Here is a 22,832-nt window from a genome sequence, read left to right as displayed (position 1 = left end):
TCACAAATTAAGAATATATTTTTATGTTTACTTTTCTGGAAAGAAAATCTCTGGATTTCCTTTCAGCTCAATCCTGAGTTTTCTTGTAATTGTTTTAAAAAAATCACTCAAGCTTGTACACCTTACTTAGTAGAAATTTACTTTATAGGGACTGTAAAGGAACTCACTTTCCTAGAAACTTCAGGAATCTGTGAGCTAGGAAACAGCGTTATAGATCCTCAGAAGATTTGAGTGTTTTATGTTGTCTTTGTTTTTCTTTCCCTGGCATTATCAAAAAACCCATCTAATTGTGTCATGCTCATCAACAACCCTGACTGAGGCTCCTTGAATCCACATTGCCCCATATTGCCTCATTTCTGTGACTCTTCGTAATCTAATTTCTCAAAAGATTTGTTTACATATACTGTCTCTACTCCCTCAACATTTTTTTTTTTTTTTTTTTTTTGCGGTACGTGGGCCTCTCACTGTTGTGGCCTCTCCCATTGCGGAGCACAGGCTCCAGACGCACAGGCTCAGCGGCCATGGCTCACGGGCCTAGCCACTCTGCGGCATGTGGGATTTTCCCAGACCGGGCCACGAACCCGTGTCCCCTGCACCGGCAGGCGGACTCTCAACCACTGCGCCACCAGGGAAGCCCACTCTGTCAACTTTTGTTTAAACTTCAACCTACTCCAAATTGGTCTTGCCTCCACCATTCTACTGAAGTTACACTGATTAAGACTACCAGTGATCTCCATGTTGCTAAATCCAAAGGATATTTTTCTGCCACCTCTCAGTCCCAGTATAGTTAGTTGATCACTCCCTTCTGCTTAAAACTCTGTTTTTCTGCTATCTCACCCTTTCTCAGTCTCTCTTTTTAATTTCTCTTCTCCATCCTTAAAATACTGTATTTGCTCAGAGCTCAATCCTGAGCCTGCCTCTGCTTCTACATTCTTTCTCCTTGGGTGATCTAATCCAGTCTTACAGATTAGATCACCCAACTGTATTTTAAATCTCTATGGTTTAAAATACTGTAGAGATACCGTTAAATCCTTCATTTATATCTCAATCCAGACTAATCCTCTGAAGGGCAGGTACCTACACTGAACAACCTATTTGATATCTCCACTCAAACTTCTCATTACATCTTAAACCTAATATCCAGAACTGGTCTCATGATTCCCTATCCTAGCCATCCTCTCAAACTTTCTCTCCCATCCCCTCCCCGCAACAGCATTCCATTCTCAGTACATTGGACCAATTTACGCCAACTGGCTCAAGTCTAAAACCTAGAAGCAATCCTTGATCTCTCCTTTCCTTCCTCCCCAAAGTTCAATATGTCAACAAGCTCTTTTCATTCTAACTCATCTTGAATTAATCTATTTTCACCATGTCTGCTGTCACCACCCCAATCCAAATCATCATCATCTTTGTGTGTCAACTATAGTAGCTTGCCGACAGGTATTTCTTCTTTCATTCCTGCCCTCTTTATAATCACTTTCCTTTTTTATTAAACCATTAAAAATTATGAAATAACATACATTATGAAAAGTGAATGTAGCATAAAATGTACAGTATAATAACCAATTATTAAAAAAACACCTATATAACCATATTGCACATCAAGAAATAGAGCATTGCCAACATCACCACTTGACCTTTCCCAAATCACCTCTCCCTTCCTTGTCCCTGGAAGTTACTACTGTCCTGATTTCTGTGGTAATCAATTCCTTACTTTTCTTTAAAATTTTACCATCTATTATTTGCATCTCTAAAGAATATTGTTTAGTTTGCTTGCTTTTTACTGTATATGAATGTAATCATGCCATATGCATTCATTTGTATTCTTTTTTCTTAGCGTTGTTTGTAAGATTCACTCATATTGTCCTGTGGAGGTGTAGTTGCTTCATTTTCATTGCTGTTAAGTATTCCATTGCATGAATATATCACACTTTGTCCGTACTACTCCTGAAATTTGGGGTTTTTAGTTTGTCAGTCATTGCAATGCTGAAATGAATATTTTTGTTTAGGCATCCTGCTGCATCTGTGTAAAAGTTTCTTGAGAGTGTATATCCAGGATTTACATTACCAGGGATGCTTATCTTCAACTATAATAGATAATGTCAACTTTCCAAAGTGTTTTTACCAATTTATGCTCCCATCAGATTTGTGAGGGTTCTTTTTGTTCTGCTTCCTAACACTTGGAATTGTCAGTTTTCCATTTTAGCAATCTACTGGGTATATAATAGTATATCATTATGGTTTAATTTGCATTTCTGTGATTACTAATAGGTTTGAGAACTTTTTCATAGACTATTGACAAATTGGATTTATACTTTTGGAAATCATCCAAGTTTTACCTTATTTTAAAATTAGTTTTTTATCCTTTTCTTGTTTATTTTTAAATATATTCTTTTTACTAGTTCTTTGTTGGTTTTGCGTGTTGTGAATACCTTCCCCTTTTCTATGGGTTTTCTTTTCACTCTCTTTATGGTGTCTTTTTGATGAACAAAAATTCTTCCACTTTAATAAGGTCAAATATACCAAATCTTTTCTCATTTGATAAGGACTTTTTGTACCATATCTAAGAAATCTTTTCCTACTCTGTGGTCATGAATATCTTTTTCTGTTTATCTTGCAAAAGATTTTAGTTCTTCTTTTTACCTTTAGGTCTAAAGTCTACCTGGAATTACATTTTGAGTGAAGTAAGAGTCAAGTTTAGTTTTTCTTCATGTGAATACCCAGCTATCCCAGTGTGGTATTAAAAAGGCTATTCTTGGGCTTCCCTGGTGGTGCAGTGGTTGGGAGTCTGCCTGCTGATGCAGGGGACACGGGTTTGTGCCACGGTCCGGGAAGATCCCACATGCCGTGGAGCAGCTGGGCCCGTGAGCCATGGCCGCTGAGCCTGCGCATCTGGAGCCTGTGTTCTGCAACGGGAGAGGCCACAACAGTGAGAGGCCCGTGTACTGCAAAAAAAAAAATAAAAAAATCTTCCAACAAACAAAAGCCCAGGACCAGATAGCTTCACAGGAGAATTCTATCAAACATTTAGAGAAGAGCGAACACCTATCCTTCTCAAACTCTTCCAAAATACAGCAGAGGTAAAAAAAAAAAAAAAAAGAAAAAAGGCTATTCTTTCCCTAATACTCTGGGCTCTTTGTTCTGGAGTTCTTATTATGTTTCACTATATTATTTATCCATTTCAAGATCAATACCAAACAACATTAATTTCTGTAGCTTAAAATAACCCTTGATATCTGGTAGAGCAAGTCTTCCCACCTTGTTCTTCAAGAGTATCATGGTTATTTTCTGTTTTCCATTATGATTTCTTCTTCTGACACATTGGTTATTTGGAAGTTTATGTCTTAATTCAAAATATATTAGGCTTTTCTAATTATCTTTTGGTTATAAATTTTTAGCACAATTACATTGTAGTTTGAGGATGTAATCCATAGGATTTCAGTCCTATGTAATTAGTTAACGCTTGTATTTTCACCCAGTATATGGTCGATTGTTGTAAATGTTCGGTATGTGCTTGAAAATAAAGTATATTCTGCAGCTGTTGGGTGCAGTGTTCTACATATGTCTTTTACGTCAAATTTCTTCATTGTTTTTCAACTCTTCTATATCCTTTTTTATTTTTCTGCTTGCTTATTCTGTCAATTGCTGAGAAATTTCAGACTCATTTATTTTTTCCTTGTAGAATTATCAAATTTTGCTTTACAGATCTTTAATATAGTTTAGGCTGTGTTATTAATTGCATAAAATTTTAGAATTATTATATATTTCTAGTGAATTGAACCCTTTTTAATTACAAAGTGATTGTTTTATTATCCAATATTACTGTAGTTACCCCAGCTTTCTTTTGGCTAACATTTACATGGTATATCTTTTTCCATCATCTTTCTGCCACATTTCTGTAACATTATGATCTCTTACATAAGAGTCTTCTTATCTCTTGTAAACAACAAATTGTTATATTTTTAAATCTATTCTGTAATCTTTGTCTTTGAAATGGATCATTTAGTCCATTTATACTTAGTGTAACTACTTATATCTTTGGATTTAAATCTACCATCTTATTTTGTTCTTTCTCTCCTGTTGATTCTGTGTTTCTTCTTCTGTCCTCTTATGTCTTATTTAGGATTGACTTTTTAAAATTTAAACTTTTCCCCTTTACTAATTTGGTAGCCATGCATTCTGTTTCTATTCTTTAAATGATTACCCTAGAAATTACAATATTCATCCTTTCAAAATATATTGTTACTCTCCTTCTGGACAATAAAGGAATCCTAGAACATGTTAGTTATTTTCCTGCTGTACTGAGTTTTATGTTATCACTAAAGTCCAAAGTCTTACCTAAATATCATCTAAATCAGCTATGGTGAGACTCAAGGTATGATTGATCCTGAGGCAAAATTTCTCTCCATCTTGAACCTGTGGAATCAAACAAGTTATGTGCTTCCAAAATACAGTTGGGACAGGAATAAGATAGACATTCTCATTCCAAAAGGGAGAAATAGGGAAGAAGAATGGAGTAATGGGTCCCAAGGAAGTTTAAAACCTACTAAGACAAACTTCATGAGATCTTAAGGCTCAAGGATAATCCTCTTTGGCTTGATGCTCTGCCTTCCTGACCCACTGGGGCAGAGGTCCTGCTCTCACAACTCTGCTGAGTGGGGGGGTCACATCTCCCCCACTTCCCCACTGGGACTCTGCTAGGCCAGGATTTCATCCCCAGGACTATCTAGTGAGAGTGTTGGCCCACCCCCAAGGGCTCCATAGGCAGAAACTGAGGCGGTGGCCTCTGATTTTGAAACTGAGGCAGGCCTGATGATCTTTGAGTCACCTTCATGGTCATTCTTCCCTTGTCTTGAGGAATAGCGTGTTTGCAATGCATAGCTCTGTGGTCCTATCCTGTAAAACCCAAGAAGTCCGACAGCCTTCCTTCATTTTATCCTGTCTCTATCCCCTTCACTTCAAACTGGCAGTGTCTCTGCTGGGATGGCTGATTAGGTCCATGTTTCACACCCATACCAATCTCCTTATCAAATGGTCAGTGCACCACAGCCTTAGTGTTCTCTTTTGAACGTGCTTTCTCAGTTTTTGTAATATGAGAATTTTCTAAATTCTTAAGTTCTGGTTCCATTTTGCTTAACAATTTTGTCTTCAATTCATTTATCTCGTCTTGCATTTTACTGCAAGCAGTCAGGAGAAATCAAACCTCTTCTTTAACACTTTGCTTAGAAATCTCAGCTAACTATCCAATTTCATCACTCACAAGTTCTACCTTCCACAACAAAACCAGAACCCAAACACAAGTCAGCCAAGTTCTTTGCCACTTTATAACAAGAATCACCTTCTTTGCTCCATTGTCCAATAGCATGTTCCCCATTTCTGTCTGAGACCTCATCAGAATGGCCTTTACCATCCGTATTTCTACCAACATTTCTGCATATGGCTATTCATGTATTCTCAGTGAAAATGAAAGCTTCCTCAATGGCTCTCCTCTTTCTTTCTGAGTTCTCACCAGAATTGCCTTTAAAATCTCTTCATGGCCATATTAGCTTTTTCTAGCATGCACCTCACAACTCTTTCGGCCTCTACTCACTACCCAGTTCCAAAGTTTCTTTTATATTTTTAGGTATTTGTTACAGCAGCCCCCCACCTCTCAGTCCCAATTTCTCTCTTATTCAGGCTGCTATAACAAAATACTATAAACTGGGTGGCTTAAACAACAAATACTTATTTCTCACAGTTCTGGAGGCTGGAAGTCTGAGATCAGTAGGATCAGGTTCTGTTGAGAGTCTTCTTCTTGGTTTGCAGACAGCCACCTTCTTATTTTATTCTCACATGGCAGAGAGAACATTATTCTCATCATGGACATTCTACCCTTATCACCTCATCTAAACCTAATTACCTCCCCAAAGCCCAACTCCCAAAACCACCACATTGAAAATTAGAGCTTCAACATATGAATTGTGGGAGAGACACAAACATTCAATCCCTAGCAACTACCCTATCTAAATTATTCCTCCCTCTCATGCTGTCCCTCACCAAAATCTGTCTATGTCTGTCACGGCATGCATCTCAATTTATAATTGTTCACTCCTTTGTTTCTTTACTTAATTCTTTTCTGTACTATCCAATAAAATGTGTGCATCATTGGGCAGAAATCACAATTCCAGAGTCCAACACCAGGCACTGGCCTGGCACATTGCAGGTGATAAACAAATAACTGTTGATTGAAGGAATACCAGATGTAAGTTTGTTACATCTATTATCTCATTTAATCCTCACAGCATCCTTGTTACATAAGTACTATTATTTCCACTTAACAGATGGGGAAACTAAAGCTCAGAGGGGTTAAATGATTTTCCTAAAGCTACATAACTCACAAACAGAAAAGTAGTTTTTGGTCCCAGGCTACCTACATCCAAAGTCTGCATGCTTGACCATACATTATACCTACTTAAAAAAAAAATCCATTAAATGATAATCCAAATTAGTAAAACTCATAATTGGAGATGGGGGATCCAAGTTGAGGGGAATCTTTCTCTTTTCAAAGGAATTAATGAGAAGATTTATTTGACTATCAAGTATGGTTCTGTTTTATTTAGAAATCTTTTTTTCTAAGAAAATACAGCTTTATTGTACAATAGTAATTGAATGTTATATTCTGTTAATAGAAATTCCTTTTAAAAGCAAATTATTCTAGAATATATTTAGCTCTAACAAACTACATTTCGAAAAAGTTTACAAGTAGAGAAAATGGTTTGTTGAGTTAAATTAGAAGTAGTCTAACAGTATAGAAATATCATTTATGTTTGGATTTCTTTCTTTAGAGCCAGTAGAAGAATATCTAAAATCAAGATCTATTGGATCTTTTCATTATCTTAAGGATACAACTGAGGTAGGTTTAATTTGCATGCTTACAATTATTTAATGGAAATCCAGGTTATCCCTTATAGTTTTATATATTTTTCTACAAATCCCAAATTCAAATGAATTTTAGGATTCAGAAGCATAAAATTTTAAAGTGATTTCATCTCTGATATTATGCAAAACTTTATATATGGCAATAATAGAGAAAATAATATGTTATCTGTTGGACAGGCAATACAGTGGAAATTATTTATTGAATGTTATCATAAAGTTATCAAAGTCAGTTAAGACAGGGCCTCATAGAAAATTATATGTGCATAATTTAAATATTTTATTTTAATTTAGAATATAAAAATATACATCCATTTGTTAAGCTTTTGATATGTAGCCAAGACCATTTTTTTTTTTTTTTTGCGGTACACGGGCCTCTCACTGTTGTGGCCTCTCCCGTTGCGGAGCACAGGCTCCGGACGTGCAGGCTCAGTGGCCACGGCTCACGGGCCCAGCTGCTCTGCGGCACGTGGGATCTTCCCGGACCGGGGCACGAACCCATGTACCCTGCATCGGCAGGCGCACTCTCAACCACTGCGCCACCAGGGAAGCCCCAAGACCATTTTTGTTACAGTTATTTAACTCACGTAATTACAATAACAATGATTATAACAGGTTTAGCACCAATACTATTGGGAACATTTTTTTTAAATTTATTTTATCGAAGTATAGTTGATTTACAATGTTGTGTTAATTTCTGCTGTATAGCAAAATGATTCAGTTATACATATATATACATTCTTTCATATTCTTTTGCATTATGGTTTATCACAGGATATTGAATATAGTTCTCAGTACTATGCAGTAGGACCTTGTTGTTTATCCATTCTACATATAATAGTTTGCATCTGCTAATCCTAAACTCCTAATCCATCCCTCCCCCACACCTCTCCCTCTTGGCAACCCCAAGTCTGTTCTCTATGTCTGTAGCACCAGAACTATTGACTCTTGCTCACAACCTGAGCAGAGGTACATGGGCATCCTGAAAAGTGACCAACCAGTCTTGACCATTGAGCATGCCTGGATATTATTCAGGAGGTTTTATCTAGGAGACTAGAGAGAGAAATTAATACAGAGAATCAGCAAAGGGAAGTCATTTAAGAGAGTCTCTTAGGTGTTAATTTACTTCTTCTTATTATTATATTTATTTTTTTTTTTTTTAAACACAAAAGGCAATCTATTGGCTCATGTACATGAAATGTCCAGGGCTGTCTAGCTTCAGGCACACCTGGATCCAGGGGCTGATATGATGCCATCATGGCTCAGTCCCCATCTCTCAACAATGGTTTCCTGCCTTGGTTTCCCACTCTGTGGCAAGATGGCAGCTGAAGTGCTGGACCTCGTTCCCCTCTTCTCAGCAGGCTCTTTCTTTCTTTCTTTCTTTCTTTTTTAACATCTTTATTGGAGTATAATTGTTTTACAGTGGTGTGTTAGTTTCTGGTTTAGAACAAAGTGAATCAGCTATACATATACATATATCCTCATATCTCCTCCCTCTTGCGGCTCCCTCCCACCCTCCCTACCCCGCCCCTCTAGGTGATCACAAAGCACCAAGCTGATCTCCCTGTGCTATGCGGCTGCTTCCCACTAGCTATCTATTTTACGTTTGGTAGTACTTGTAAGTCCATGACACTCTCTCACTTAATTTACTTATTATTAACCCTGTTTATTGCTAATCTGGAGAATGAAACATGAAGAAATACATACTTTGCACCATAATTAATAACATGTTATCATTTTATTGCAAATTTATACCTTTTATACTTTTTAAAAATATTGACAAAATACACTGTCTGGCTTATTAGTTTTATCCTCATCTACATGTTTTATATAGGTTTGTGTTTAATAAAAATCTCCCAAGAAATATAAATACATTGTAACTTCATCATAAGATTACTCATCATAATAAATTTACTAGTATCTTATATAAAACATTTTAATTTTTAAAAGACAAATTAAAATATACATATGCCTTTGTAAATTAAATAATACAGAAAGGCTAATAAGAGCACAAAGCCCTTGCACCCGTGCTTCCTGTTCTAATTTCCTCTTTTCAGAAGCAACCATGTTTAACCTTTTGGGGTTTCAATTCCTCTTATGATTAACTCTATAATTCTAAAGAATGAGCTTCTACTGCTAATTTTTTACTTATCAACTTTAAGCATTATCTACTGCATAATCAAAAACAAAGATTTGAATTAGTTTATTTACACTACATCTCACCTCTCTCCCTCTTTCCTCTTCTGTATCTTTTTTTTTATTTTGGCTGTACGCGGGCTTCTCACTGTTGTGGCCTCTCCGGTTGCGGAGCACAGGCTCCGGACGCACAGGCTCAGCGGCCATGGCTCACGGGCCCAGCCGCTCCGCGGCATGTGGGATCCTCCCAGACCGGGGCACAAACCTGTGTCCCCTGCATCAGCAGGCGGACTCTCAACCGCTGTGCCACCAGGGAAGCGGAAGCCCCCTCTTCTGTATCTTTGATAGTTACTTTTCTGCTTCTTCTGTTTTAACTTTGAAATAATATATCTAAATACTTTTTTCTTTCCTATCAACTTTAATCACTAACTCCTGATTCCTCTTTACATAAGATGAAAGATCTTAGCAGTCTTAGCCTTTCCTCCACATCTTCTTCCCTAGGTCAAATATATCTTTATTTTTACACTTTTGAGGTCAATGATTATACTCACTTTGAAACTCTGATTAAGCCTTTATGTTTTATCTGTAGATTAATTCTAAAGCTAAAAACGCTTTAAACAGCATTTATATTATTACATTTTTGTAAATAATTGTTTATTGTAGAACAAAGTAGTGTGCTAGGACTATGTTTCTTCTCAAGGGGTGCAGTGTGAAAACAATAGGCTCTCTTTTCTTATTCTCCATCAGTTACTAAAAAATAATGCCATATATTAATTTCCTTTATATTTAGATCTTGACTGTCTTGTGTACTTTTTCTGGAGTTCCTAGTTGCCTTTCTTTTTTCTTGTGGTGAATGATAATAATAGCAAACATCTATGTAGTACGTGAGTGTGCCAAGCACTGTTCAAATGCACATATATGCATATATATGCATTCTTCTTTTCCTGCCTTCTTTTGGATAATTTGAATATTTTTTAATATTTCATCTTAATTTATTGACTTTTAGCTGTACCTCTTTGTGTTTGGATTTTTTAGTGGTATCTTTAGGGATTAAAATATACATCATCAACTTTTCAAAGCCTACTTAGAGTAAAATTGTACTATTTCACATAAAGATTTAGAAGCCTTTAAATTGTATAAATCCATTTACTAACCCTGTCTTTCATAATATAGTTTTCATGTATTACTATAAACCCCATAAGACAGTATTATAATTTTTGCTTTCAACACTCCTATATGTTTCAAAGAAATTAACAGAGTAAAAAAACAACCAACTACAGCCAGATCTGATGCTCTTTAGTACTTCCTGAAGATATATTTCCATCTGGTATCATTTCCCTTTATCCTGAAGAACTCCCTTAAGTATATTTTGTAGTGAAGGTCTGCTGGCAACAAATTCTCTGTTTTCTTTTACCTGAAAGTGTCTTAAGGATATTCTGAAGGAAATTTTTGCTTGACACAAAATTTTGGCTGATAATTGTTTTCTCTTTTAGCATATTGATGATGTTCCAATATCTACTGGCCTTCACAGTTCTGACCGCCATAGTTTCTGATGAGAAGTCAGGGGTATTTTGAATTGTTCCCCTGTGTGTATAACTTGTTTTTCTCTGGCTGCTTAAAGATGTTTTCCTCATACTTGGTTTTCAGCAGTTTGATTATGTGCTTAAGCATGATGTTCTTCTTAATTATCCTGCTTAGGGTTCATTAAGCTTCTGGAATTTATAAATTTATGTCTTTCATCAAATTAAGATCATATTTCATCTCACCACTATTTATTTAAATATTTTTCTACCCCATTCTACCTTTCCTGTCCTTCTGGGATTCTTGTTACACATATATCAGACTTTTCTTTTTTGAGTTCAGCAAGTATTTATTGAGTTCCTACAGCAGCCAGCCTCCTGTCCAGAGACTTGTGGCCTGAGATCACAGGGTAGGTGAGCAGGCCCAGACTTTTCATTATTGTTTTCTCACAGGGACACATATGTCTCTGAATCCCTCTTTAAAAAAAAATTCTCCTCTCTTTTTTCATATTGGGTAACTTCTATTGGTCTGTATTAAAGTTCCCTGACTCTTTGCTCTGATGTCTCCATTCTGTTTTAAAGTCAACCAGTGAGTTTTTTTACTTCAGGTATTATATATTTTCGGTTCTAGAATTTCCATTTTTTAAAATAGCTTCTATTTCTCTAAGATTTCCTTTTTTTTCATTCACTGCGAACATATTTTACTTTTTTCATTGAGCATAATTATAATAGCAGCCATAAAATCTGATAATTCCAACATCTGGGTCATTTCAAGGTTGGTTTTGATTGATAGCCTTCTCTGTTGAGACTAGGTTTCATTTTCCTGGTCTTTGTATGTTAAGTTGGATTTATCCTGGACACCACAACTGTTATAATGTGGAGACTCCAGAGTCTGTTGTATTCCAACAAAGAGTAATAATGTTACTGTTTTAGCAGTCAGCTAACTTGGTTGGGCTCAAAATATACTCTGTCTCTATAGCAGCAGCTCAAATTTCAGTTCAGTTGTTATATCCTTAGCCGCACTGCTTGCAGTTTTCCCTAAACATGCATCGTTCATGGGTCAGCAAGAGACTTGGACAGGGTTTATACATAAAAGATGGGGCTATCATCTTTGGCACTCTTCTTTCTATCATTCCTTTCTCATTCCCAGAAGTTTTGGTCAGCCTGAACTTTTTCCTCTGGTTCTTCTGGCCAGGAAGAACTTAAATTTTCTATCAGAGATTGAGATGTCCTATACTTTGGCCTGCCTTCAAACTAAAAGCCATAAAAATAGAAACTTCACTCTACGGAAGTCAGTAATTCCAAGTTTCAATGCTTTTTCTTTGTCACCTGCTTTTGTTCATTCTCCAGGACCTTCAGGCAACTTGTGTGTGTGTGTGTGTATGTGTGTGTGTTTTCTAGGGTATTTTGTCTAGAGTTTATAGTTTTTATCTGAGAGAGAGTGGCTCTGATAGAGGCTTACTCAGCCATATTGAATAAGAATTTTCCAGAGTTTTTACTACTTCCTTTATTTTTTCCTACTGCATTGCTCAATATTTCCTAAACATCTATAAATAATAGTGATGATAGGTGTCACTATTGTCATGCCACAGACTAGTGTATTGTCATTAACCATATTAGTTATTGGTTTTATATGGGTATAATTTTTTTAATTTTGCTAAGATATTCTTTATCATATTAAGAAAGTATTCTCTTTAGTTTTATTACAGTTCTTATCAATGATGGTTACTGAATTTATCAAATGTATTTTAAATATTACAGCTATTAAAATAATTACATTATTTTTCTCCTTTGATCTATTGGGACATAAATTATAATAACTTAGAACTATTAGGAGCTTTTAATTTCTTTTATTTTTTTTTGTGGTATGCGGGCCTCTCACTGTTGTGGCCTCTCCCACTGCAGAGCACAGGCTCCGGACTCGCAGGCTCAGCGGCCGTGGCTCACGGGCCTAGCCACTCTGCGGCATGTGGGATCTTCCCGGACCAGGACATGAACCCGTGTCCCCTGCATCAGCAGGCAGACTCTCAACCACTGTGCCACCAGGGAAGCCCAGGAGCTTTTAATTTCTTGATAATTTTGTTTGGCCATTACAAATTGTTCCATTAGTACAGCGTTGAGTAGTATTTTATTTTGAATTTGTGAAATCACCTGAAGTCATATGTGAAATTAGCTTGTAGGCTTCTTCTGGTGCATTATCTTTTCAGACTTTGGTGTCAAGACTATGTCAGCTATGAAAAGAACTGAAAAGTCTTTGTTGTTATTTATTTTTTAATTTAACTGACATTATATTGCATGAGAATTGTTTGTTGCATAAAAATTTGAAAGAACCTATGTATAAATCTATTTGGGCTGGGTTACTTTTTTAAAGGGAGTTATTTGAAACTTCTTTACATTTCTTTTAAGAATTATTGGTATGCTCAAATTTTCTACTTCTCAAGTCAATTTTGGCCATTTTCTTTAGGTTAAAGTTTATCTGTTTGACTCTGAAGACATCGATAGTCTATCCCTCTCACAACCATCCTTCTTGACTATTGAAACTTACCCTTTATACACTACAAATGATAAATGCTCCCCTGCCCCACCTGGCTTTGAATATGCTGTTGATTGTCTTATGAATACCCTGGACGTATGTTGTTGGCCTCTCCTGATATGTTCTTATCTCCAAATCCAAGCATTAAGTTCTTCCTCACTGATGAAATGTTTCCTGTCTATTCCAGCCCTCTCTTCTAAAATCCTCCCCATTTAAAGATTGTATTGATTGGTTTGGTTCTTAGTGATATTATCTTATTACATTATTTGCCAATGACTCATGTATGCTAATCATATATATTTAGAATGTGAATTCTTTATGGCCTGGATTTTTGTCACATTAAAAATTTTTATCTCATATTATCCAGAATGAAATATATTCTGTGCCTAGTGTGAAAAAAATTGTAGGTACTAAACAAATATTTGTTTGGTTGGTTGATGGACAGTCACAAGTTACACAGTTTATACTTACATATGCATGTTTATTTTGGGTATCTAAATAATTATATTTAAATAGAAATATACAGAGACAATCTGAGACACTAGGTAAAGCTGGATCACTTTTTTCCAGTTTCTCCCCCTTTACTCAGAACTATTCTGCTGTACCTGCTTTGTGTATGAGACAGTAAAGTTTCTGTTTAAACCAAGAGGGGTTTTTTTTCTCAGTACTTAAACTTTAGACTTTCTCTGCATTTGGAGAAATACATTTTATATGAAAATAATGGCTAAGTTTTAGAGACAAAGAAAATAAAAGTTAGTAAAAAGTGTGAGCATAGGCAAATTTTTAAATTTCTGTAGATTTGTTCCCTCATCTAAGAAGTGGTAATAACATCTATTTCATAGGGTTTTTTTTTTTGAGGATTAAATAATCATTATATTTGAAATTATTTAAAGATCTAGTCAGCTGTTAGTTATCATAATTAGCTATTCCAAATATGAATAATCAAGTATAAATTATTTACAATATAGACATGGAAAAAATAATTTCTAAGATAGTTTCCCCTTTTCTTTATGTTTAGGAAGAACATGCTAAGCCCTTCCATGAACTGTATTCACAGCATAGACAACAACAATGTAGAAGAACATTGGGCTCTACAATCTTTCCTCCTGTACCCAGCATTCAGTCTAATGCTTATAAGCATGAAAAAGACTCTATTTACAGGTATACACATTGTGTGTTTATATTGAAGTAACTGAAAATTAACTGCATCTAACTTTAAGATATAGGCATTAAGAAAATCTTTAGCCAAGGAATATCAGTATCTAATCATATTACCCCATTATTTCACTACTTAATAGCATCTGAAGACTCTATAACAAAAATGGTAAAGCTTAGATTCCTTAGTATGGCATATAATATCTTTCCAGTCGTCTCTTCTGTCCTTTGCTTATACTGAGTCTAATCACAGCAAACAGTCTGTTCCAACTACTGTGTGATTGACCCACTCTGTTCTTTATGCTCAGAACATACTTCTCCTGATAGTTTCCTATTCATCTTGAATAGTTGGGACACTTTTAGCTGCAATTAAAAGAAAACTAACTACATATGATTTAGACAAAAAAGATATTTATAATCTCAAATAACAAGAAATCCATCAATAAGGCAGCTCCAGGTTAATTCAAGGGTTTAATGATGCCATCAAATATCCATCTTCTCCATCTTTCCTCAACTTGCCTCTACTGTCTCAGCAACTAGCTTGTCCTCCTAGCCTTGCTGTACAAGATGGTGACCACTATTGAAGATAACTGGTAACAGCACCCACTGAAAAGGAGAAAAGCTCTTTGACCCTTTTTTTCTTTTAAAGATTTATTTTATTATTTTTGGCTGCGTGGGGTCTTAGTTGGAACGCAGGATCTTCATTGAGGCATGTGGGATCTTTCGTTGCGGCATGCAGGCTCTTCCTTGTGGTGCGTGGACTTCTCTCTAGTTGTGGCGTGCGGGTTTTCTCTCTCTAGTTGTGGTGCACAGGCTCCAGGGCTCAAGGGCTCTGTAGTTTGCAGCACACGGGCTCTAGTCGAGGTGTGCAAGCTCAGTAGCTGTGGCACATGGGCTTAGTTGCACCGTGGCATGTGGGATCTTAGTTCCCTGATGAGGGATGGAACCTGCGTCCCCTACATTGTGAGGCAGATTCTTTATCACTGGACCACCAGGGAAGTCCCTCTTTGACCCTTTTGTAAGAATGAGGAAAATGCTCCCCAAAGCCCTCCAGCAGACCTCCCCTGGTGTCTCTTTGGCTAGAATAGCTTCATACACTCATATGTAAAAACCAGTAAATCTTTATCAGCTTTTAACACAACCCACAGTATGAAATACTTTTTATATCACAATGATTGATATCTATATCAATATCTATATGTGTCTATCAATCTATCTATCTGTGGAGGAGAAGATTCAGATTCATAGACCCCTAATTATTTGTCTTTCTGTTAGTTGAAATTGATTGCAGTATTTTAGTGTTTTGAACAACTGTTACTAAGGATCTATGTGATACACTCTATTCTATTCTACTTTTTAAAATGTTGGTCAGGAGATGCTAAATTGATTTATTGTCTAAATTGATGGGTTGTAGCTCACATTTTGAAAAGCACAGGCTTAGATTATTCCAGGTTCATTCCCTTGATTTAGGAAGGCGCTCAGCCTCCCTTGGAGGACAGGGTTGCTTGGAGAAAAGTGAATAGGATCGGAGTTCTGTTAGCAAAAAAGGGGGAAAAAGACTCTTAAGTAGGCAACCCTCTGTTTACCGCATTATCCTTTAAGTTCTACTCAGATGTCACATCTTCTCTGAAATGTTCCTTGATAGCAGTGGTGGGCTGTTCTACATGTGCCCTTACATGTTTTGGCCCCTGACACCTGTCTCATCTCATCTTACTCCACTCTCCTCATCACTGCACTCCAGCAACACTGGCCTTCCAGTGAGCATTCCAAGCTGGTTTCATACTCAGACCTTTACACTTGCTATTCCCCCAGCTCTTCACCTGGCTGTCTCCTTCCCTTTCTCAGATTTCAACTCAAATATCCCCTTCTGAGAGAGGTCTCCCATAGCCACCTTAGATGAAGTATTATGTTTATATTTTTCTGTAATACTTACAAGTAGTTGAAATTATTTTATATATATGTTTTGTTGGTTGGTTGGTTGGTTTTTTGACTATTTCCTCTCTCTAGAACAGAGCTTCCTAACCAATAAACTGTGGTAATTTTGTGCTCAGAGAGGGTTATAGGTGTGCTGAAATGTTGATCCTTCAGCTTTCAAAACTGTGGAGTTGGCCCCATGGTAGCCAGGCTACAAGTGTTCTCAAGTGTTTATCTCAGTGTACTGAACAAAGACTATAAAACTAATATGTCTGTCATTATGTGGAAAAGGTTGGGAAACACTGCACTAGGATACAAACTACTTGAGGGTAAGAAAAAAACTGAATTTATTGCCAACAGCATGTGTGTCTGGGAACATGTTTAAGAAAGTACAGAAATGCTGGAGTGGCCAGCAGGCATATTTGGAAGAGTTCCGCCCTGGACACTTTATTCATGCCAGGTGGCAAAGTCTGTTTGGCATGTGCTAACTGACCTCTCTCCATACCAAGTATTTAACCATCTGAGGCTTCCTACTGGCTAATAATGACTTTACATTTTAGAGAGATTTGCAAATTTGGGAATGCCTTTCTTCAACAAAAATCCCCCAAGACCAGTTTTATGTTAGCCAAACATTAGATCCTTGATCTCAGTCTTTTCCAGTTCTATCTTGTTCACTTAAGAAGTTTTTACTGGGCTTCCTTGGTGATGCAGTGGCTGAGAGTCCACCTGCCGATGTAGGGGACATGGGTTCGTGTCCCGGTCTGGGAGGATCCCACATGCCGCGGAGCAACTAGGCCTGTGAGCCATGGCTGCTGAGCCTGTGCTCCACAACGGGAGAGGCCACAACAGTGAGAGGCCCACGTACTGCAAAAAAAAAAAGAGAAGTTTTTACTGAATAGCTACTACAGATCAAGCACAATACCAAGTACTTTCCATGTTATTTGACATTGAAAAATATTTTATACAAAGTATTTTCTAAATGCCATAATATATATGTGTCTTTTGTGAAAATCTTTTATAATTTCAGCTCAAACTGAAAAAAAAAACCTAGGGGATCATTTGATTTGGTTGGTCACTTAGAAGATTAAGTTAATAAAAGGTAATTTATTTAAAATTTTTTATTTTATTTTGTTCAAAGATGTTTCTAAGAAGAAGAGTTCTGCCTTTTATTTTCTTGTAGACCAGAATGAATTTATTCTGGCTTATCATGGCCATCTAGGCCCATACTACAATCCAATGACCGTTCTAAACCTGCTCAGCTAGTCACATTCACATTCAGACAAGGTCATACACATGTGACACAAGGTCACATTCAGACCTTGAGCACATGCTCTATCTGCTGCAAGTTCATAGTCAAATGGAGAGGAAGACAATGAAAAATGAATGGAGAGAATACAATTGCATTTTTATAGTAGATACAAATTTAATTACACTACAACATGGATGTGAAAAAAAAGTAGCTTTTTATTTTTATATAGTTCTGATACTTCTCATGAGATCCTCAAACCCTGTGTAATGAAAAAAGTTCATATTAATCCATTGTGTTTTAAACTTTGTTTGGAGTAAAAATGCACAGCCTCTTGAGGTTTAACACAGTCTTTCTGTTTCTTTCTACCATGGTATCTTAGTATATGAGTGAGGGGCTCAGTGGACTTTGTGACATTGAGGAAAAGATACTTGGCCAGGGATCTTGGTCAGTGGCCCTTGTACTGCTGACCTCATTCCTAGATGTTCTGTGGCTACTGACATTTGTGCTTCATGAACACATAGTCTATTCTCTCTGAACCTGGATAGGGTCCACTCTCAACTATCACTAGTGTGGTAGAACTCATTTAGTTCTTGTCATGTCTTCATCTCTTCTTAGACTGTCTATTTATACCTCACCCAAGTCAAGCCTTTGCTATGGGTCACTGCACCCCTGCAATGACAAGCTTGTTGCAAGCCTAATCTCAGTGTCCATGTCACATGTGGACCAAGGGAGATCTGGAATGAAAGCTATATCCTCTCTCTGCCTAACCACACCATTTCATCCTGATAACAAAGCTAGGGTCACCCTGTGTTGGCAGGAAGCTGCCCTGCAAAGCACTTTCATCCCAGAATCTCAACAAAGGATGTGGCAAATATATCTCTCTTCCTTTGTTGTTCTCCTCAACCTACATAATATACTTCCTCTCCACTCAAAAACCAAAGAGGCACACATACTACGGTCTTGCTTCCACCCCTGCTTTTGCTATTTTCCCCCACAAACCAAGCAGGAAAGGATGGTCTTGTCAGGTTGAAAGTATGGCAGAGGGTTTGAGGGAGATGTTAGCAGTAGTGATATTTTTAAATTGGGGTATAGCTGTTTTACAGTGTTGTGTTAGTTTCTACTCTACAGTGAAGTGGAGTTCCCTGTGCTATACAGCAAGTTCTTATTAGTTATCTATTTTATACATATTAGTGTATATATGTCAATCCCAATTCATCCCACCCACCCCATGCCCCCGCTTTCCCCCCTTGGTGTCCATACGTTTGTTCTATAGCAGTAATGACGTTGAGGAATGGGAAAGGCAGACAAGAACAGACAAGCTGAAATCAGCCCTATAAACATTTATGCTGAACTTGTGTTCATTTTCAGAATAAAATCTCCTCCAGAGATGAATGATTTTAGTACAAAAGACAATAAATCCATCAGAAATGATCAGTTAAATGAGTACTCAGTAAGAAAGAAAAGCTTGCTGCCCTTGTGCTTTGAGGATGAACTGAAAAAGTCAAATGCCAAGATAATCAACATTAGTCCAGCAAAGACAGCAACTTCTTACACGGTAACAAAAACATCTACTACTGTTCGGTAAAAATGTGTATTATTACTCCTTGTGGGAATGTCATACTCCAGTGCCCAGAATCTTTGATAAATTCTCCTTCCCTCTTGGCTTCATATTCTGAAGTGACAACAACACAAATTCTTAGTGTTCCTTTTAGAACCTCCACCCCAAATCTGGGGATTCCTCTGCACCAGCTGAAAATTTTGTGTTTTTCTTTATAAAGAACGATTTATCAAATTTTCTTGATTATAAAAGAAATATAAAGATGGTATTTTTTTAAATGACTGGATTATGTTTCACTTTTCTATCAATCTATTTTAACTATTTCAACCAGAAAATACATTTATTAAAGGCCATCTGGTAGCTCAGAGTCTCTAGGATGCTGGAGAGACAATCTGGCTTGAAAGCTCTCCAATCAGGACTAACCCTGTTACAGCCCCAGGTTGCTCCACTGGGGCCCATGCTGTTGTCACAGATAAAAGTTTACAACTCTGACTCTGGGCAGGGGGCACTGTTTCTAAGATCTTTGCCAGTGCTGCCCTTCCGCTAGACATATCTTCCACCATCCTCACTAGAATAGTTTTCACAATGCTTACTTTTCAAAATGCTTGCTTTTTCTGAACTGAAGACTGTCTTAGGTGTGTCTGAGTGGCAGAGCCTAGGTCACACACCTACGCCCTAACCTCAAGCGAGGCTGATAAAGCGAGTTTTTGCCTCTACCTAAGTGTACTTTGACTCGGAAGGTGGAAAATTCCCTAAGGTATTGATTAGACAGACCAAAAATTTGACAGACCTCTATTACTATCACTAAATAGGTAACATGGGCACCACCAGTGGATTGCAAAACTAGATCTTTTGTCATTTTTTCAGTGATCATATGCATTAATATGCCTTTCACACTAATATACAATGAGATGATCCTAATTTCTTACTTCATTAATTATATTTCTAAAAGAAAAGTAGCAATCATTGACTTAAAGTTTACAAACTAAATACTAGTTCTACTCATATTTGATGAGTTTCTGTGGAGTTAATCTTTTTTCCTTACAATGGAAATGTGGAAAAGAGTTCAGTGAGTAGCTCATACATACAGATTTTGCTACTACTGTGATAAAAGTAATCTATGTTTAAGTCCATCTATTACTTTGGCTATTTTATTCCACAGATGTATATTGAGCACTTTTTATTGGGCTAAGTGTTGTGCTAAATGTTGGGGTGTAGTAATGAATATAATTATTTTAAAGAAAATTTTCCACTGTCTGAACTTATTAGGATACTCAGACTGTAATTTTGGCTTATAATCAGTTATATTTCTTTTGATTTTTGACTCAATCCATTTTTTGGTATGCTGCTTATTTCTGGACATGGAAACCTAAGAAACGACAGAACAATGTTCCATCCCACCAACTATCATCTTTCCCAGTGACAACACCAAACATAAAGACTTTATATCTCACTCTATTTCAAAAAGGGTTTTAGGAGGCCAAAAGTTCAGATTTTACTCCTAACATCTGAACGGAGTGTCAAGAGAAAGAAGTGTGTCACATACAAGGACATCTTTTTTATGTGTTTAAATACCATTATCGTTTATATTAAAAACTTCTATGTAGTCATTTCTAGAATACCTTACGACTTTATTTTCATGTTTTAAAAATTATAGCCTTCTTGCCTCAATAGACTGATGACGAATACTCTCTTCTTTAATCCACAGGAAGAAAATGATACAAATCCCATAATTTTCCATGAGACTGGATATGTACAAATGTTACTTTTGACAAAAAACAGGCTTCCTCCCCATTCTATGGAAAGTGGGAATGGTTACCCATGTAAAAGATCAAATCTTGTTTTAGAAAGAAATTGTGAAATGCGCAAATCTGTAGCTAGAGGTCAATCTACTACTCCTTCCAAACCCAAAAGAACTCTGCCTACAACACAGAAGAAAGCTATACAAGCAGTACCTTTTGAAGTAAGCCGTAGAGTTGTAGATGATAAACTAAGGAAGAAAACTAGCAAGCAGACATTTGAAAACGTATCTTGGAATAAACTCTATAACTTTTCACAGACTTTTTCCAGCCTAACAAAAAAAGTCTGTGGGTTTCCTTGATAAAACTGTTATTCAAGAAATGAGTGCTAAAACTGGCAAATTTGAAAAAATGTTTTCTACAGTCAAAACAATGAGCAAATTGAGTGCCTCGCCTGTCAAATATTGCTCAAAGCCTTCAAAAAATATACTCAAAGTCCATAAAATAAATAATGTAACACCATTGGATGATTTGTTAAACTTGTCAAGTAAAAATTAAGCACCTCATAAAATATTGTTTATACAGCAAAATTTGGGTAACAGGAAGCAAATAAAGTTCCAAGATCACAGAAGAAATCCTTGTCTAAATGGTAATGTTCTAGTGGATGGTAGAAGAAAACAAAGCATAGAAATTGGAATTACAAACCAACAGTGGTATACTATTTTTAGTAAATAAGAGGACAAAATTAGGAAATAATGATCAACAAGAGGAACTAGTTCAGGAATTTCTCTTATCTCAATTAGATCCCTCAATCATCAGCATTCCTACAGTAAAGTAGATTCAGGACCAGGAATGGCACAGACTGACTCTGGAAATTTGCCAAATAACGGAAGCTAAATAATGTCAATAACCTTGCTCCATAATTGGTTATCAAACAAGACAAATATACCATTAACTTGATGCATGTGGAATTAATCGTCGTAGCAGCATTTTGGATAATCATTAGAAACTAGTATTACATTAGCAATTCATGCAATTAAAAGACTTTGTAAAATTTCAAATACCTTTTTGTTAGTAAATGTTGGAACTTCTTTACTACATAATGCCTTTAGCAAGTATAACTTTGACTTTTTTCTGAATTGCTAAATAATTTAAAAGAATAATTTATCTTTAATAAGATAAATAATTTTGGCAGCAAATCCTTAAAGGATTAAAAGTTCTAAATATATTATTATATTGCTATTTTATCTACTCATTAACTTCTTGTGAACCCAAACACTATAAAGACGGAATTCACCTTAGAAACAAGTTGCATTTGAAGAGTTCATTGGCAATCCGCTAGTTTAAGGACTTTGAAAAAAAAAATCTTAACTGTTAGTACTTGAGGAGAAGTAGGTTAATTAGAAGCATTTCAGTTAAAGGAAGGTTTTGGAGGTCTTTTGGAAACTTTCCAGGGTAAGGAGGTAAACTTGTTCAGGATTCTCTGTTTCCACTGACTGGAGGTTTTCTTTATGGTGCGTCATCAGTGTTACTCTTGGACATCTTTTCACAGTAGAGGCAGATTTTGGCTCTCAAATAGGATGACAAGTAGAGAAAACGGAGATGAAGGAAAGATAGTGTAACTGGAGACTTTGTAAATGAGGCAAGAGCAAGAGAAAAAGGGTTCAAGATAAGGTGGTGGGTTCAGGTATGTAGGAAGTAGTAGGGTGGAAACATACAAGCTTTCCCTGGCTCTTTACCTTTCTTTTTGTTACTGGTTGGGGAGGAGAAGCAGCAGCTGCAGCAACTCAAAGTCATGAAGTCCTCTTTCTTTCTTTCTAGAAAACAGGGATTGACCCTCTTGCTCTCTTTGCTTGCTCTTATCCACTCTCCCCCTACCTCTACCCCACCCCCATATTCACTCCTCCCCTGCTCACTGCAAAGTAAAATAGTTTCCCTAACTACCCTGCTGGCTCAGAAGAGAAAACACAGACTCTTCTTAACCACTAACAATAAAAATGACAAGACAGAGAAAATATACCTAATAATAGCCCGAGTAATGACGGTAGGGTTTCCTGATATTCAGTACAAGAGAAACAGGTGTAGGCCCTGGGTTTGGGCAGTTATGAGTAAA

At 36.7% G+C, this 22,832-nt stretch overlaps 1 protein-coding gene across 1 annotated transcript in view; it reads left to right on the top strand.

Annotated features, from left to right (window-relative positions):
• The window catches only part of CUNH1orf141 (chromosome unknown C1orf141 homolog), a 38,834-nt gene extending 17,155 nt beyond the window's left edge, over positions 1-21,679 (top strand). The window contains exons 4-7 of the mRNA XM_024734650.1: positions 6,825-6,892; positions 14,123-14,265; positions 18,824-18,977; positions 20,689-21,679. Coding sequence (XP_024590418.1) covers positions 6,825-6,892; positions 14,123-14,265; positions 18,824-18,977; positions 20,689-21,081 — 758 coding nt within the window. The 3' untranslated portion in view covers positions 21,082-21,679. The remainder of the gene's footprint in view (positions 1-6,824; positions 6,893-14,122; positions 14,266-18,823; positions 18,978-20,688) is intronic.
• Positions 21,680-22,832: the final 1,153 nt, after the last annotated feature.

The sequence above is a fragment of the Neophocaena asiaeorientalis genome, unplaced genomic scaffold, assembly GCF_003031525.2.
Source record: "Neophocaena asiaeorientalis asiaeorientalis breed wild unplaced genomic scaffold, Neophocaena_asiaeorientalis_V1.1 scaffold15, whole genome shotgun sequence".
Classification (NCBI taxonomy): domain Eukaryota; kingdom Metazoa; phylum Chordata; class Mammalia; order Artiodactyla; family Phocoenidae; genus Neophocaena; species Neophocaena asiaeorientalis.
Note: the sequence above shows the minus strand (reverse complement) of the source record. Positions and strands in the feature narration are given on the sequence as shown.